General features: G+C 44.4%; 1 protein-coding gene across 2 annotated transcripts in view; it reads right to left on the bottom strand.

The window, feature by feature from the left end:
- TMEFF1 (transmembrane protein with EGF like and two follistatin like domains 1) overlaps positions 1–7029 on the bottom strand; it is a 100892-nt gene extending 93863 nt beyond the window's left edge. The window contains exon 1 of one of the 2 annotated variants that reach the window (XM_055579157.1): positions 6794–7029. In XM_055579157.1, the coding sequence (XP_055435132.1) occupies positions 6794–6983 (190 nt within the window). In that variant the 5' untranslated portion in view covers positions 6984–7029. The remainder of the gene's footprint in view (positions 1–6793) is intronic. The other variant, XM_055579156.1, reaches the window with a different exon arrangement.
- Positions 7030–17842: the final 10813 nt, after the last annotated feature.

The following is a 17842-nucleotide window of genomic DNA, read 5'->3' as shown; positions in this document are numbered from 1 at the left end:
TGTGGGATTTTAGTTCACAGACCAGGGATCAAACAAGTGTCCCACGCATTGGCAGGCAGATTCCTAACCAGTGGACCACAAGGGAAGTCTTCCATACAGATTTTTTTAGTTTTTGTTCCATCTCTGTGAAAAATAGCATTGGTAATTTGACAGCAGATTGCCTTGGGTAGAATGGTCATTTTAACAATATTGATTCTTCCAACCCAAGAACACCGTCTATCTTTCCCTCTGTTTGTGCCGTCTTCAATTTCTTTCATTAGCATCTTAGAGTTTTTGGAATATAGATCGTTTGTCTCCTTAGGTAGATTTATTCCTAGGTATTTTTATTCTTTTTGATGTGATGGTCAATGGGATTGTTTCCTTAATTTCTCAATGAGAAACTTCTTTTAATACAAAGTTTGTATCAACCATTTATATCATTCTTAACCACACCACAATCAAAGGATCTGGACTTCTGTGACACTTTAAAAACCTACTTCAAATTCTCCACCTTACATTTCTCACCAATGCAGCTTGCTGGTCTCTTTAAACGTTTTTCTTTCTCTTTAACCCCAATCCCTAAAATAGCATTGTCTCACATGTTTAGCCTCATTTGTTCTTCTCTAACACCCCAGAGCCAAAAAGGACTGTTATCATGATCTTCACATTACAAATGAAAAAAAAAAAAAAAAAGCAGCATGGCTAAGGTCACCTGGTCTCCTGGGCTCAAGGTTAATTTTTCTTCACATAAATCATGTATTTCCAAACATTTTTCTCTTTGGATGAATACGAAACCTCTCTAGTAAGGTAGATTTTTTAAAATAATAAGTACAGGGCTTCCCTGGAGGCTCAGTGGTAAAGAATCTGCCCGCTAACACAGGAAACACAGGTTCAATCCCTGATCCGGGAAGATCCCACACGCTGTGGAGCAAGTAAGCCGGGCACCACAACTACTGAATCTGTGCTGGAGCCAGGGAGCCGCAACTACTGAGGCCTGCACACCTTAGAGCCTGTGCTCTGCAACAAGAGAAGTCACCACAAGAAGCCCGTGCCCCTCAAATGGAGAGTAGCCACAGCTCACTGCACCTAGAGGAAAGCCTGCGCAGCAACCAAGACCCAGCGCGGCCAAAAACAAAAACAATCAATAAAATTATTAAAAAACAGCAAGCACAAACAACAAGATAACGATCAGTAAGTATAAAGTCTAGAACGAGTAGAAAACTTAGACAAGAGAACAACTTTTTTTTTTTAAAAAAAAAGGGCTTGTTTCGAACAAGAAGAGATAAACAAAGGGCTCATTGCTTAGCAAAGATGTTGTAACATCAAGAGGCGACAGGGACATGCAGACCCTTTCAGTTTCTTCTCTGCTTTAGTAATCTTCACCAAAGAACAGGACCTTCAAAAACTGGGAAGGCAGACCCTGAAAGAAGGGAGCTACCATCTAAGGGAAGCGACATGGAAAGCAGACATTAATGGAATACAGAGCTAGTTCAAAGGAATCTGCTTCTGGTCCAAACAAATCACATTCCATAATGCTGAAAAAAACTTTTAAGATCTGACTACTGATTATCTAAGCTATCTTGATAAGATGCCAGAAGACCAGAAAGGAAAGAATGCATTCTCAATTTTCAAAAAAGAAAAAACAAACCCAGAAAAAACATCCATAGGTAAAGCTGCCACATATCCACTGAAAAACTCTAGAATGGGTCAGTAAGTTTTTTAACACAATGAAAAGAAAAAGCCACCATGGGCTCTCAATTAAGGCAGACTATAGACATTTGCTTTTTGATATGACTACTAAGAATGGAAAAGGGATGATACAGATATATATATATACTCATTCTAACAAGACAATCTGACAGAATCTTCTAAATGATAGACTGGTGAACAAATTGGGAAAATGTTAACAGCAGAAGCTAAAAAATCTGTTATATACAACTAGGAAGATACATAGCTGGTTGAACATCCGGCTGATTAATGTATCAACATCAACCAATTTGGAAAGAAGTCTACAGTAAAATATCACAGAGTTCCATACTTTTCCATGATCTAAACAACTTCTATTAATTTAATGAAGCCGCAGACTTTCTCCTCACATTTACAAGGGCCACAGGGCTGTGAGCCAACTCACATAGCCTGACAGAATCAGTTTTCAGAAAGGTCAGAATAGGTTAAAATAATGGTCAAAAACCCCAAATGAAAATAAACAGGTAGTCAAGGCCAGTATTTAGATTTTAAAATTCAAACATGTAGAGAAGTAAACCAGTTTATGTGGGAAATGCCTGGGTAATAAAGCTACTTAAAAAAAAAAAAAACAATGCACAATCTCAAGCTGCATTAATAGATGCATACATCATGAGAAATGCTGCACTCATGTGGAAACAGTGGAAACAGTTCAGTCGCTCAGTCATGTCCAACTCTTTGCAACCCCATGGACTGCAGCATGAGAGGCCTCCCTGTCCATCACCAACTCCCGGAGTTTACTCAAACTCATGTGCATTGAGTCAGTGATGCCATAAAACCATCTCATCCTCTGCTGTCCCCTTCTTCTCCCACCTTCAATCTTTCCCAGCATCAGGGTCTTTTCAAATGAGTCCCTTCTTCGCATCAGGTGGCCAAAGTATTGGAGTTTCAGCTTCAGCATCAGGCCTTCAATGAATATTCAGGACTGATTTTCTCTAGAATGGACTGGTTGGATCTCCTTGTTGTCCAAGAGAGAGAAGACTCCCAAGAGTCTTCTCCAACACCACAATTCAAAAGTATCAATCCTTCAGCACTCAGCCTTCTTTATAGTCCAACTCTCACATCATACATGACTACTGGAAAAACCATAGCTTTGACTAGACAAACCTTTGTTGGCAAAGTAACGTCTCCAGTTTTTAGCATGCTGTCAAAGTTGGTCATAACTTTTCTTCCAAGGAGCAAGCGTCTGTTAATTTCATGATTGCAGTCACCATCTGCAGTGATTTTGGAGCCCCCCCAAAGAATAAAGTCTCTGTTTCCACTGTTTCCCCATCTATTTGCCATGAAGTGATGGGACTAGATGCCATGATCTTAGTTTTCTGAATGGTGAGTTTTAAGCCAACTTTTCCACTCTCCTCTTTCACTTTCATCAAGAGGCTCTTTAGGTCTTCTTCACTTTCTGCTATAAGGGTGGTGTCATCTGATACCTGAGGTTATTGATATTTTTCCCGGCAATCTTGATTCCATCTTGTGCTTCATCCAGTCTAGTATTTCTCATGATGTACTCTGCATATAAGTTAAATAAGCAGGGTGACAATATACAGCCTTGATGTACTCCTTTCCCCATTTGGAACCAGTCTGTTGCTCCATGTCCAGTTCCAACTGTTGCTTCTTGACCTGCATACAGATTTCTCAGGAGGCAGGTCAGGTGGTCTGGTATTCCCATCTCTTTCAGAATTTTCCACAGTTTGTTGTGATCCACACAGTGGAAGGCTTTGGCATAGTCAATAAAGCAGATGTAGATGTTTTTCTGGAACTCTCTTGCTTTTTCGATGATCCAACCAATATTGGCAATTTGGTCTCTGATTCCTCTGCCTTTTCTAAATCCAGCTTGAACATCTGAAGTTCAGGGTTCACATACTATTGAAGCCTGGCTTGGAGAATTTTGAGCATTACTTTACTAGTGTGTGAGATGAGTGCAACTGTGCAGTAGTTTGAGTGGAAACAATGACAGACTTTATTTTGGGGGCTCCAAAATCACTGCAGAGGTAACTGCAGCCATGAAATTAAAAGATACTTGCTACTTGGAAGAAAAGTTATGACCAATCTAGACAGCATGCTAAAAAGCAGACATTACTTTGCCAACAAAGGTCCATCTAGTCAAAGCTATGGTTTTTTCAGTAGTCATGTATGGATGTGAGGGTTGGATTATAAAGAAAGCTGAGTGCCAAAGAATTGATGCTTTTGAATTGTGGTGTTGGAGAAGAGTCTTGAGAGTCCCTTGGAATGCAAGGAGATCCAACCAGTCCATCCTAAAGGAAATTGGTCCTGAATATTGGAAGGACTGATGCTGAAGCTGAAACTCCAATACTTTGGCCACCTGATGCAAGGAACTGACTCATTTGAAAAGACTCTGATGCTGGGAAAGATTGAAGACTGGAGGAGAAGGGGACGACAGATGATGAGATGGTTTTATGGTATCACCAACTCAATGGAAATGAGTTTGAGTAAACTCTGGGAGTTAGTGATGGACAGGGACGTCTGGCGTGCTGCAGTCCAGACCTGCAAAGAGTCAGACATTACTGAGCGACTGAACTGAACTGTATGTCTAAACTGGACTTCTCTGGTGGTTCAGTGGTAAAAAATCCACCTGCCAATGAAGGAGACACGGGTTTGATCCCTGGGTCAGGAAGATCCCGTAGAGAAGGAAATAGCAATCCACTCCAGTATTCTTGCCTGGGAAATCCCATGGACTGAGGAGCCTGGCAGGCTATAGTTCATGGGGTCACAAAAGAGTCAGACAAGACTTAGCAACTAAATGGCAACAACAACAAATGTCCAAACTGCAGTACTACAGCTCTCTAATTAATCAACTCTAAAAAAATTATTTTCCATATGAATTACTCCCAGATCTTCATCCTAGGAACAATTACTACAAGAATCTACAAATACCATTTAGTTAGAACTCTTAGTTTTAGACCCAGAGTTATTCAAGTATATCTTAGCATTAGAAACATTTTATGTAATAAGCTTAATTTATTGGTATACATATCAAAATATCAATATACCCTTTAAATAAGGCTCAGATATTATTAAATCCAAATCCCTTTAGCAAAAGAGTAAATTAAGAAAATTAGGTAACTTGCTCCAAATCATATAGTTGCCTAGCAAAGGCCACAACCCCCAAATCGTTCCTTTTTTCCACACCATGTGGGTTTTCAGCCCTCTATGTCTTTTTTTAAAACTTGTACTATCCACCAGAGTTAGCAAGCATACCCAAAAAACATCCATCAATACATACTTTATTTTGCTAAGGACAAATTAGCTCAGCAAGAACAAATAACCACAGTACATTATCCCATAAAATATTTTGACATGGTGTGATCACTTAGAAGTTTGGTAGCCAATATTTGTTACAAAAGCGCATGGTAACATACTAATGACTTTTATTCTTAACCATTAAAGTGTGATTATGTATTAAAGCATTATCCCCTATTCCACTTAACATTAGAAAAATAAAGTAAAAGTTATTACATGGATGGAAAAGCTTTTAATGGACATGCTATTGTTTACTGCGCTCATAACCCCTCCCCCATCATAAAATATGCCATTATGAAAATTACTAAAAGATTTCAGACCTTCAAACCTAAACAGCAGGCCAAAGGTTTTCTTGATTTAGGGTAGCAAAAACATCTGTGCTGAGCCCCACTTGCTCCCTCACTCCCCCAGAAACAATGCCCCTTTCAAGAGCCCTTTGGGTACAAAGGTTGTCTGGCAGGCTAACCAAAGGATTCTCTGTGACCTGATGTCCAATCTCTCTTCAGCCCCACCCCCGACCTCCATGCCTCTGCTCCCACCCTTGATTTAAAGAACACTAGTGGAAAATGAGAACTGATAGAAGGCAAGTTAGCCAGGCTGTGGCTTATGATCACCAGCATCTGCCAGGCCAGCTCCAGGAGGACCTACGCACCCCTAAATGAGACCTGGAAGCCTCTCCTTGCCCCAGGGCTCCTCTGGGACCCGTCGTGAAAGGAAGAGGGAACTTTACTGCCAGGATCCCCTCCTCCCCAGTCTCGTCCATTACAGCCCCAGCAAGCTCTTTGTCTGCACCAGCTGGGGGGGGGGGGGGGGGGGGGGGGGCAGACGGCCTTGGCGAGAGGGGAGAGGTCACTCCCTTGCTCCCGTGGCTGCCAATCTCCAAGCCCTCCTGCACAACAGCCCAACGCACGCACAGGACCATTCCCTCGGAACCGGTTCCCTCTTCACACACCAGCTTAACCCGGGGCACACCTTTCTACATAGAGGCACTCCTGGAGACCTAATTACCTCTTTCTGTTACCCACATCCTACACAGCATGACGATTCCCTAGCTAACCTCCCTCTCAATCCATACACACGGGGTTTACTCCAGGACCCCCTTCCTTCCTCCTCAATGTATACCCCGGCACATCCCTGAGCCCCTGGCTTCACCCAGCACAACGCATACAACAGAGGATCACTTCCATGGCCCCAGGACTTTCCCTGCTCATATCCACAGACCCGGGGTCACTCCGAGCCCGGAGCGCCCACCTCTCAACCCAAAAGACACACACAGTCACGCTCCATGGCCGATCTGCGACCTCTGGGCCAGCCGCTCCCCTTTCCCACACGACCCCTTAGAGAACCCAGTGCCCCCCAAGAAGGAACCTCCCCAGCGCACGGTCACTCCCCTGGCCCCTCATCGTCACACAAGCACACAGAAAAGCCCTGCCTGGGGCCGCCCCCCTCCCTCCCCTGAGCCTTCACAACACAAACATGCGCTCCCGCGTGCACACCCACGACCACACCGGGAGCCCCAGCCGGCTGCCTCCCACTTGCCGACCCGGCCTCATCCCCTCCCCACACGCCCGGCCGCCCGCGCCCAGCCACTTGGCACACACGGACGCACGCACGGCCACTCCCCGGCCCCACGCGGGTCCCCAAGCCCGCATCGCGCGCTCGCGCCCCGCCCGGCGCCCTCGCTCACCCTCGGCCCGGCTCCCGGGACCCCCACGCCCCGGCCTGGCCGGGCCGCGTCGCGGGGACCGGGCGGGAGGAGGCGCGGGGGCGCAAGGAAGGAGGGGCCGCAGAGGCGCGCTCCGGCCGGTCCTACCTGAGCAGTTGATGCTCTTGCCTTTGCCGCCGGGACAGTCCCCGCCGCCGCCGCCACCCGGGGGCTGGTTGGACGCGCGGCTCCCGGGCAGAGAGAAGGCGAAGAGCAGAAGCACCGACGTGTAGCAGCAGAAGGCGAGCGGGGGCGCGGCCGGCAGCCGGAGCGGCGCCTCAGCGGCCACGGCGCCCATGGTTGGCGCCCCTGGACGGCGGGAAGCGCAGGGAGCCGCAGGCCCAGGGCATCCAGCCGCACGCCGGGAGCCCCGCCGCTGCCTCGGCGCCTCCTAGCAGCCGCGCCGCTGCGCCGGGGAGCTGCCCCTCAGCATCCCCGCCCCACCCGCAGCGCCCGCCAGGCCCGGGCCAGCCGCGCTCGGGACGGAGTCGGAGGGTCGGGGCGAGTGCGCGCGAGCGGGCGAGCCCGCGCGGGGAGACCGATGCCGGGGAACGAGCGGGCGCGCGCGCGCGGCGGGCGGGGGTCGCGGGGCAGGGTCAGGCCCAGCCCCTCGCTCGACTCCTCGCCTTCCCTTTGTGTCCGCGGCCGTCGCCGCCGCGTCACAAAGACCCCGGCCCGCCCGGTGCGGGGCGCGTGACAGAGCCGCCGGCGGGAGGGGTGGCTGCGACCCCGCCCCGCGCACACCCCTAGCGCCCGCGCCCGCAGCTCCGCCCCCGCCCGCGGCCGGCGCCGCCTCCGGGGGAGCTATTGTTCCTGCGGCGGGGCGGGAGCACTGGCGGGGGTTGGGGGGCGCGGCCGCCCTTCGGTCCAGCCACCCGGGGCAGGCGGGCGCCGAGCAGGCTCCGAAGGCGTTTACCCTGACAGACGTTTTTGCCGCCCTTTTGTGAGCGTTTTTGAAGCGTTTCCTTGGCCCAGCAGTTTGGCGGGGAAAAGGGCAGGTGGGCTATTATATAGCTATTCCCTAGGTGAAGAAACTGAGCCGGGGAGAAGTGAAGGTGACTTGTCCAAGGTCACCTAACGAGGAAAACGGGCAGGAACCCAGAATTAGAACTCACGTTCTGACTCCAGCTTTGTCGTTCTTAGAGATGGGGGTAAATGGCTGAATTACTGGGATCCTCACCCTTACCCTATTCCCACAAACACCAACTGAATTTAAAATAGTTTTTAAAATTCTGTATTGCCCTCTCCCACTAAGAATAGCTAATATTTAGATAGGACTCAAATTCCCTCCAGTTCTTTCTTACGGCCCTACAAAGGAGTTTTCACTCTTATCCCTCTTCTACAGAGGAGGAAGTTGAGAGCCAGAGAGAAGTGATCCGACTCCCAACCCAGTGCTCTTCCTACCACATTGTGCGAAATGAGTGAGACCCAGCCACAGCAATAAGATGATGGACTGAACTGTTTGAAATTCCTCTACTTTTTTCATTCTATTATGCTGCCTCTCACCTCAAAAGGAATTTATAAATCTCGTTGAAAAACTGATGAATTTGACTCATAAAATTTTTTAATGTGTGGAAAGCTGCCACAGGCAAAACCACACTAGGGATAATCACTGTAAATAGGAGACAACACTTAATATAAATCAGGAATAAAAGGTTGATAGAGGTAAAAAAAAAATGGGGCGCTAATGTCTTATTCAGATTAAATACAGACAATAAATATATAAAAAGATATTTAAACCCAGTAGTAGTAAAAGGCAGATTAAGCCGACAAACTTTCTTTTCCTGATGATGACTAAAAGAGAGAAATGACAAACTTAAAGCCGCTCAGTCGTGTCTCTTTGCTACCCCATGGACTATACAGTCCATGGAATTCTCCAGGCCAGAATACTGGAGTGGATCGCCCGTCCCTTCTCCAGGGGATCTTCCCAACCCAGGGATAGAATTCTGGTCTCTAGAATTGCAGGCGGATTCTTTACCCAGCTGAGCCACAGGGGAAGCCCAAAAGAAATGACAAAACCTTGCTTTATTAATTTATGTTTGAGGTGAGCAATTCAACTATGTATCAGAAACCATTAAAACATTTATCCTTAAATCTAGCAATTCCAAGAATTGGAATTTATCCTAAAGAAATAATTGGACAAGAGCACAAAATGTCTATATGAATATCCATCACAGCCTTTTTATAATAGTAAATATCAACTTAATGTCCATCTGTGGGAACTAAAGTATGGTACCTCTTTTTGCAATGGAGTATTATGCAGCTTTAGCAATGATGATTAGATCAGTGTTTACTGACACCGAAAAAGGATACCAGTGAGTATGTGTAAGAAAATCTTATTTTTATTAAATAGACATGTGTGTATATAGGAAAAAAAAGTTCAGAAGAATATAGTGATATATTAGCAGTGGTTATCTCTAAAAAGTGAGCTGATGAATAAGACCCCTGTCCTTTATACTTGTCTGTGTTTTTTGAATTTTTTTCAATGAAAATTTTTGTTAAAACTTTAAAAAGCTATTTTCTTTTAAAATATATGTTCATCATGCTTTTTATATAAATTCACATTTGAAACATTTTATTAAGATGGCCTCAAACCTCTAAACTGGGCTGTGGCATGGCAGTTATTACAGCTGAAATTCAACTAGCTTCTGCATTAGGTGTGATCTCGAGTTCCTGACTGCCAAGCCACAGCTAAAGGCTCCTTCTCAAACCATTCCTTCAACAGCTTCTCCATTAAACATGACCTCCCCAGTGATTTTTTCCTGCCATGTGTTTGGCTCTCCAAACCCCAGTCTTCTGCTTTTAATTTTCATTTGACTGCTAACCATAGTCCAGGAAGAAATACTATGAGGAGACAATCCTTAAATAAAACCAAAAACCCTATGGCCATAAATCACAGATCATTTATTTCTGCATCTTTCTCCAAATCAGGTAAGAAAAATTTAACACAGATTTCTCAGAAGTTTTCAAATTGAAAAGGATTGTACTTCAGAAACAGGAGTCCTCTGACTTCAATCATTCAGTCTCAGAGAGGAAAAAAGATCTTAAGAAGTACAAACTTCCATGCATAAAATAAATAAGCTACAAGGATATATTGAACAGCACAGGGAATATAGCCAACATTTTATAATAACTTTAAATGAAATCTATAAAAATTTTGAATCTGTTATATACTTGAAACTAACACGTAAAGCAACTATACCGCAATAAATTTTTAAAGTTAAAAAAAATCTTAGTGGTCATCTAATAGAATCCCCATCACATGCCTTAACTTTGGTGACCCACTCAGCCAGCAAAAGAGTGGGGAACTCACTACATGAAAACCATCCAGAGGAAACTTCCCTGGTGGTTCAGTGGTTAGAAATCCACCTTCCAGTGGAAGTTGCGGGGGGCGGGGGGGAGGGTGCAGATTCAATCCCTGGTCTTGGAACTGGGATCCCATATGCTGCAGAGCAACTCAGCCTGCTCACTGCATGCCGCAACTAAGACCCAAAGCAGCCAAAAATACATATATATTTTTTAAATCACCCAGTCAGTTTTAAAAGAATATAGATTTCGGAATACGATTCCAGGAATTCTGGGGGAAGCTCAAGCATCCCTTATTTACTTTAAAGTTGTCTAAGTAATTCACATACACTGCCAGTTTGGAAACCCCTGGCCTATCAGTGATTGCTCCATAACAAACAACCACAAAATGGCAGCAACCTGCCACAGTAAACATTCATTTCTCATAGGTCTGGGGGTTGACCGTAGGCTTGGCTGAGTGGCTGGGCTCCAAACTGCAGGTTCAACTGGGCTTGGCTTCTGTGTGCAGGTTGAGTTCTGATCTTCTCCAGGCGTATGCACTTTGGGGCCCCAGCTGAAGGGGCAGAATCTGAGGGAACCAGTTTTTATGGAGGTGGCAGAGGTACAAAGGGGCATAATCAACTGTGCAAGCACTTTTCACACCCCTCTTTGTACGTGTCTGCTATGATGCCACTGGCTAAAGCAAATCTCATAGCTGAGCCCAGAGACAGAGGTAGAGAAGTCTGTTCTTCTTAGAGAGGTAAGAAGGAGTTACTATGGAATAAACATTTTTTAACAATGATCTGTCAGATTCTATATCTGAACACCATGGATTATGCTCTATCAGAATGTTTTCAGTTCCAAGTCACAGAAAATGGAACCCAAATTAACTTAAACAAAAAGAGACTTACTGACTCAGGTTTAAAAAAAAAAAACAACAGGTAGTGCCCTCTCCTTTGAGCTGATTTTTGTCCTGAGTAAAACTTCATTCATGGAAAACATTGCATTCCTTCAAGAAATCTCATTGCATTCTTTCAATCCTCTGGGACCAAGAGCTAGTCCTGCCTTGCTAGGGGATGAGGGGGTGATACATCTAAAAAATTAATAATTACAACCCAGTATGATAAACACTAGATAGAAATAGAGGGGGGTGGGGGAAGGAGGAATAAATGGCAAATCCTACTTCACACTCCCAACCCAGCCAAAATTCTGACTTTTCTAGACCTCGTGCTAGAGGGTCTAGCAGCATAATAAAGCCCTGATAAGCAGTAATGAGAACTCTGGGACTGACAAATTGGCCTTGGTAGGAGAGAATCATAGTACCTGAGTTCAGTTCAAAAACACTGGAATGACTTATGGCTCAGCACCAATGCAAACCTGGGATTGACCTCTGACCCAACTCAAGAAATTGGACACCACTTCCTGGACAGAGGGATATTTTTAAAAAATGAAAAGAGTAGGCAGTTCCCTAGTGGCCTAGTGGTTAGAATTTCCGGCTATCACTGCCGTGGACCAGGTTCAATCTCTGTTGGGGGAACTGAAAACCCACAAGCTTAATGGTACAGTCAAAAACAGAAACAACAACAATGGAAGTCATTCATTCATTCAGCAAATTTATACTGAAGGTCTACCCCTGGTCCCTGAAAATTTACAGTGATGAGTACAACAGATAAGGTCCCTCTCCTTATGAAGTTTACAATCATATACTAATCAGTTATACAAATAAAAGTAAAATTGCAACAGTATTAACAGAGGCTATGGAAGGGAAAGTCAGAGGTTTCTCTGAAAGAATTGTACTTGTGCTTAGATCAGGAGGATGAGTTAACTAGGTGAAGAGGGGAGTGTTCCAGGCAGAAGAAAAACCAGAGCAAGGGCCTGTGAATTCGTCTGAATGCCAGCCAGCATAGTGGGGACAGAGAACAAGATCAACTGGTTGTAAACTTCAACAAATATTTACTGAGCACCTACTATAAATTACACACTGTTCTAGATGCTGAGCAATAGTAGTGAACGAAACAAAGTCACTGCTTCTCATGGAACTTATAGTCTAGTGCAGAGACCCCATAATATCATTGGTGGGTTGAGCCATAACGATAGTAACTATAATTCTCTGAAGACCTGCTACATCCCAGGTACTGCCAGGCACTTCCTATTACTTGTCACTAATTTTCCCATCTACCCTGTTGGTAGGTATTAGTTCCATTTTATAGATGAGGAAACTGAGGCTCATGAGGTTAAGTAACCTACCTAAATCACAAAGCTAGGACATTGGAGTCACCTGGCTCCTCTGACTCCAAAGCCCCATCACATCACAAGCATGAACAGGTGGAGAAGCATCATCCATCACCTGACAAAAGATGGCACAAAGATTGGCACCACTAATACTGCAGGGTGTACAAAGGTATGCACGAGCCATCCTGGGCCCCCGGCCAGGCATCAGGAGACTTTTGTTAGGGCTTCTTGTCATCATAAACAGCGATTATTGTGATTACATTGCTCATAATTACAACTCCAGTTGAAGGTACCATTCTTGTTACCCACATGGCCTTCAGTTCAGTTCAGTTCAGTCGCTCAGTCGTGTCCAACTCTTTGTGACCCCATGAATCGCAGCTCCCGCAGTTCACTCAGACTCACGTCCATCCAGTCAGTGATGCCATCCAGCCATCTCATCCTCTGTCATCCCCTTCTCCTCCTGCCCCCAATCCCTCCCAGCATCAGAGTCTTTTCCAATGAGTCAACTCTTCGCATGAGGTGGCCAAAGTACTGGAGTTTCAGCTTTAGCATCGTTCCTTCCAAAGAAATCCCAGGGCTGATCTCCTTCAGAATGGACTGGTTGGATCTCCTTGCAGTCCAAGGGACTCTCAAGAGTCCTCCAACACCACACTTCAAAAGCATCAATTCTTCAGCACTCAGCTTTCTTCACAGTCCAACTCTCACCCATTCATGACCACTGGAAAAACCATAGCCTTGACTAGACGGACCTTTGTTGGCAAAGTAATGTCTCTGCTTTTCAAAATGCCATCTAGGTTGGTCATAACTTTCCTTCCAAGGAGTAAGCATCTTTTAATTTCATGGCTGCAGTCACCATATGCAGTGATTTTGGAGCCCAAAAAAATAAAGTCTGACACTGTTTCCACTGTTTCCCCATCTATTTCCCATGAAGTGATGGGACCAGATGCCATGATCTTCATTTTCTGAATGTTGAGCTTGGCCTTAAGGGCCCTCAATTCTGTACATGGGCAGAAGCCAAGGAGGCCGGGGTTACAGATATTTGAACAAAAAGTGCTGTGGGAATCCACAGAGATAGCATCACTCTGCCTTGAGAACAGGCTTCACCACTGTAATTGTGTATATTTGAAAGGCTCCTCACCCAAACAGTCCCTGTGAGTGGGTAAAGAGACTGAAGAGCCACCTCTGGGTTTTTCCTGAAGGTCTTCTTGTCATTCAGTTGCTCAGGATTGCTCTGAATACAGAATGCAGATTTTCTCCATCTTTCGGCAAATGGAAATGTTCAGCTGCAATTCAAAAATTTCTCCAAAGGTTTAACTCATAAAAGGATTGTACCAAAAAAATAGCTTCTCGGACAATCACCCATAAATTGTAGTAAGAGTTCAGTTCAGTTCAGTCACTCAGTTGTGTTCGACTCTTTGTGACCCCATGAATCGCAGCACACCAGGCCTCCCTGTCCATCACCAACTCCCAGAGTTTACCCAGACTTATGTCAATTGAGTCAGTGATGCCATCCAGCCATCTCATCCTCTGTCATCCCCTTCTCCTCCTGCCCCCAATCCCTCCCAGCATCAGGGTCTTCTCCAATGAGTCAACTCTTAGCATGAGGTGGCCAAAGTACTGGAGTTTCAGCTTCAGCATCAGTCCTCCCAGTGAACACCCAGGACTGATCTCCTTTAGGATGGACTGGTTGGATCTCCTTGCAGTACAAGGGACTCTCAAGAGTCTTCTCTATAGCATAGTAAATAAGAGTGTAAGCTCTGAAACCAAACCGTCTGGTTTTGCATCTTAACTCTGCCACTTGCAAGCTTAATGACCTTGGGCAAGTTACTTCAATTCTCTGGGCCTCAGTTTCATAATCTGTAACACGGAAATAAATTTTTTAGTTACTTCATAGGGTTGTGGTAAGGATAAAATAGGTTTGCATAGATAAAGTGCTTAGAACAATGTTTAGTACATTGTAAATATTTAATAAATAATTGGGTAGAGGTAGCAATAAGCAAATAAATGTTAGTTATTTATGAGTGGCAGGAGCCATTAACTGTATTTAAATACTAGGCTAAGAGCTCCACATGTATTATATAAGGTAATGCTCCCAAAATCTCATTCTGTAGATGAGAAAACTGAGGTTTGGAGAAATTATTTTCCCAAGGTCACACAGCTAGTGGGCAGTAGGACTTGGGACTCAAACTGAGGTCTGTCTGACTCCAAAGCCTGTGGTCACCCTTAAAGTTGGCAGTCTAAAGAGCTCATCTGATCTGGCTGGCTGCTAGAGAGACCTGCATGAGTGCAACCGGGTGACTGGCAGGGGCAGCCCAGCTACTAGAAGGGAAAGTTGTGATAATTAGCCATGTGGGTCAAAGGGAAGGGACAAGAGCCTGGAAACTTGAGAAGAGCATCCACTCGGCTTAAGACTCATGAAAGAGAAGTAAGGCAAGGAGTTAAGTACAGGGAGGAATTCGAGTGAGTCAAATGGATCTAAATAATTCTCTTTTACCACTGTGTATGTTTAAGTATGTCAGCTTGATTCTGTATGTACACATATGTACTGAGCATATGTCATTTGCTATGTGTATATATGTAATGAGTGTATATCAGCTTGCCTCTGTATATATGCATAAGTGCCAAGCATATGTCCTTTTACTCTCTATGTGCATATGTAGGGAATGAGTATATATAAGGTTGCCTCTGGGAGTGTATATGCTTGCGTATTTGAGTGTGACAGCTGGACCCTGTGTTTGTACATGCACATTTACATGTGTGTATCCATGCACACATCCCTGTATAGAGCAACTCATCAGTACATATGTGAGCTTGAATGAAGTCAGTGATTTTCTTTCCCTTTCTCCCTTGGCAGCCAGTTGAAAATTATTCCCTACAGTCTGATGGCCTTGGAACTCATCATTGGGATCAACATAGTTAGATTCGGCTCTTAGTCTGGGTTCCTACTGAAGGGAGTTGTAAAGGTGAAACTGCAAGACCCCACACTAAAGCTGTTTCTCTCAAAGCAGAACAAGAGTGGTGAGACCTTGGGCAGCTCCGATAGTGGTGATTTCAAAAACAATGGGAGTAGGGGTCAGAGTAGGGCATGGAGAGCAAGGACAGTAGTGCCATTCACCCAACAATATAGAGAGATTGCCCATTACATGCCAGGCAACCATGTTAGGCAGTGAGGAGGCAGAGGTAAACCAGATAGACACAGTCTTTGTCTTACTGTCTAACGGGAAGTCAGTCTTTAGATGGCAAATTTCAATAATGAAGGATTTTGTGAAGGATGTGTGAAAGCATCAGACAGGGACCCTAACTCCAAGGGGTTGGGTACTAGTATAAGGAAAACTTCCCCTAAGAAATGATATTTGAGCCACTCCTGGAAGACTGATGAAGAATTAAAAGGGAGTAGAGAGGGAACAGTATTCTATGAAAGACGTTCAACCTGTAAATGATAAGAATATGGCAAGTTTAAGAAACAGAGAAAAGGCAGCTGTGGTTGAAGCCTGAAGACTGAGGAGGCAAATGACACAAAGGATGAAGTTAGAGACCAGACCACATCGGGCCTTTTAAGCCAGAGTAAGGATTTGTATTTGATCCTATGATTATTAATGGAGAATATCCTGCTCAGATTTATGTCTTTAAAAGATTACTTGGTTACGAAACGTTGTAAATCAACTATACTTCAGTTTCAAAAAAAAGAGTACTTGGTTATCTGCATGAACCGTAAGGTATGTTAATTATATCCCAATGACACTTTTGAAAAATAGCTTGGGCTGTAGTGTGCATAATGGATTGGAAAGGCAAAATGTACCCAAGAAAACCACAGGAGAAAAATTGCAGGAGTCTAGGTAAGGGATCATGGTGGCTTGAAACTAGGGAAGATGAGGATAAGTAAAGGAATTAACTTAAGGGAGTAAAATCAACAGAATTTGGTGACTGACTAGATGTGAGAGTGAAGGAGAGAAAGTGTCAAGCCATGGTTATCCCTAGGTTCAAGGATATTTACTAAAATGGCCAACTCTAAAGAAAAAGCATGTTTGGAGAGAGGATGATGGGCTCAGTTGTAGGCACACTGAGTTTGAGGGGCCAGTGAGGTATCTATCACTAGGACATCCAATAGCATTTGGATTTATAAATCTGTTGCTCCTGAGAGATTTACATGGAACACATAAGTATGGAAGACACCAAATAAAAATTAATTGAAGTCATGGAAGTCTGTGTGACATCTTAAAATTGTATAAGATACAGTTAACCCTTGAAAAACATGGGTTTGAACTACAAGAGTCCACTCAGTTGTTTTTTTTTTTTAACAAATAGGTATTATGGTACTACACCATAAAAGGTTGGTTGATTCCTTAAATGCAGAGCTGTGGATATGGAGGGCCAACTGTAAAGTTATATTCAAATTTTCAACTGTGAGGGGGGTTAGCCCCCCTAGCCCCCATGTTATTCAAAGGTAAACTTACTATAAAATTAGAAGAGGGCCCAGGTTAGGGAAACCTACTCAATGTTCTATGGTGACCTAAATGGGAAGGAAATCCAAAAATCAGGGGATTTATATAAACATATAGCTGATTCACTTTGCTCTATAGCAGAAACTAACACAACATTGTAAAGCAACTATATACTCCAATAAAAATTAATTAAAAAAAAAAAAAGAGGGCTTCCCTGATAGCTCAGTTGGTAAAGAATCTGCCTGCAATGCAGGAGACCCCAGTTTGATTCCTGGGTCAGGAAGATCCGCTGGAGAAGGGACAGGCTATCCACTCTAGTATTCTTGGCTTCCCTGGTAGCTCAGTTGGTAAAGAACATGCCTGCAATGCCGGAGACCTGGGTTCCATCCCTGGGTTGGGAAGATCCCCTGGAGAAAGGAAAGACTACAAGGCTTCCTTGGTGGCTCAGAAGGTAAAGAGACTGCCTGCAGTGCAGGAGACCCAGGTTCAATCCCTGGGTTGGGAAGATCCCCTAGAGAAGGAAATGGCAACCCACTCCAGTATTCTTGCCTGGAAAATCCCATGGGCAGAAGAGCTTGGCAGGCTACAGTCCATGGGGTCACAAAGCAACTATATACTCCATTAAAAATTAATTTTAAAAAAAAGAAAAAAAGAAAGAAGAGGGTCTAGGCTGAATCCCTGAGGATCTCCAATGATGGGAACTGTGAAAGAACTGCCAGAAAATTAGAAGGAAACCAGGAAAGAACAGGGTCACAGTGATGAAGGAACAAAATCTTTCAAGAAGGAGGACATGCCCACCTAGTCAAATGCTGTTGAAAGGTCAAGCAAAATGAGTCCTGAATAGTGTCCAATGGATATAGTCACTTGAAGTCATCAGTGATCTAAGCAAGAGCCATTTGGTGAAATTGTAGGGGCAGGATCCAGATTGGAGCCTTCTGAGAAACGAGTAGGAAGTAGAAACAGAACGTTTGGACAGCTTGTGAAGAAAAGAAGAGAAACAAAGCTAGAGGTGACTGAATGGAGGAGGGACTTTTTGAGATGAGACTGTAAAATATTTAAAACAATGATAAAGATCCTGGGTTTGGGGAGTTGACTGTACAACACAGGAAAAAGGATCAGCAGGAGTGTAAGGTTCTTGAGAGGACAAGGAGGTGTGGAATTCAAAACGCAGATGGAGGAACTGACTTTTGAGGAAGAC

Source organism: Bubalus kerabau, chromosome 4 (assembly GCF_029407905.1).
Source record: "Bubalus kerabau isolate K-KA32 ecotype Philippines breed swamp buffalo chromosome 4, PCC_UOA_SB_1v2, whole genome shotgun sequence".
Taxonomy (NCBI): Eukaryota; Metazoa; Chordata; class Mammalia; order Artiodactyla; family Bovidae; genus Bubalus; species Bubalus kerabau.
Note: the sequence above shows the minus strand (reverse complement) of the source record. Positions and strands in the feature narration are given on the sequence as shown.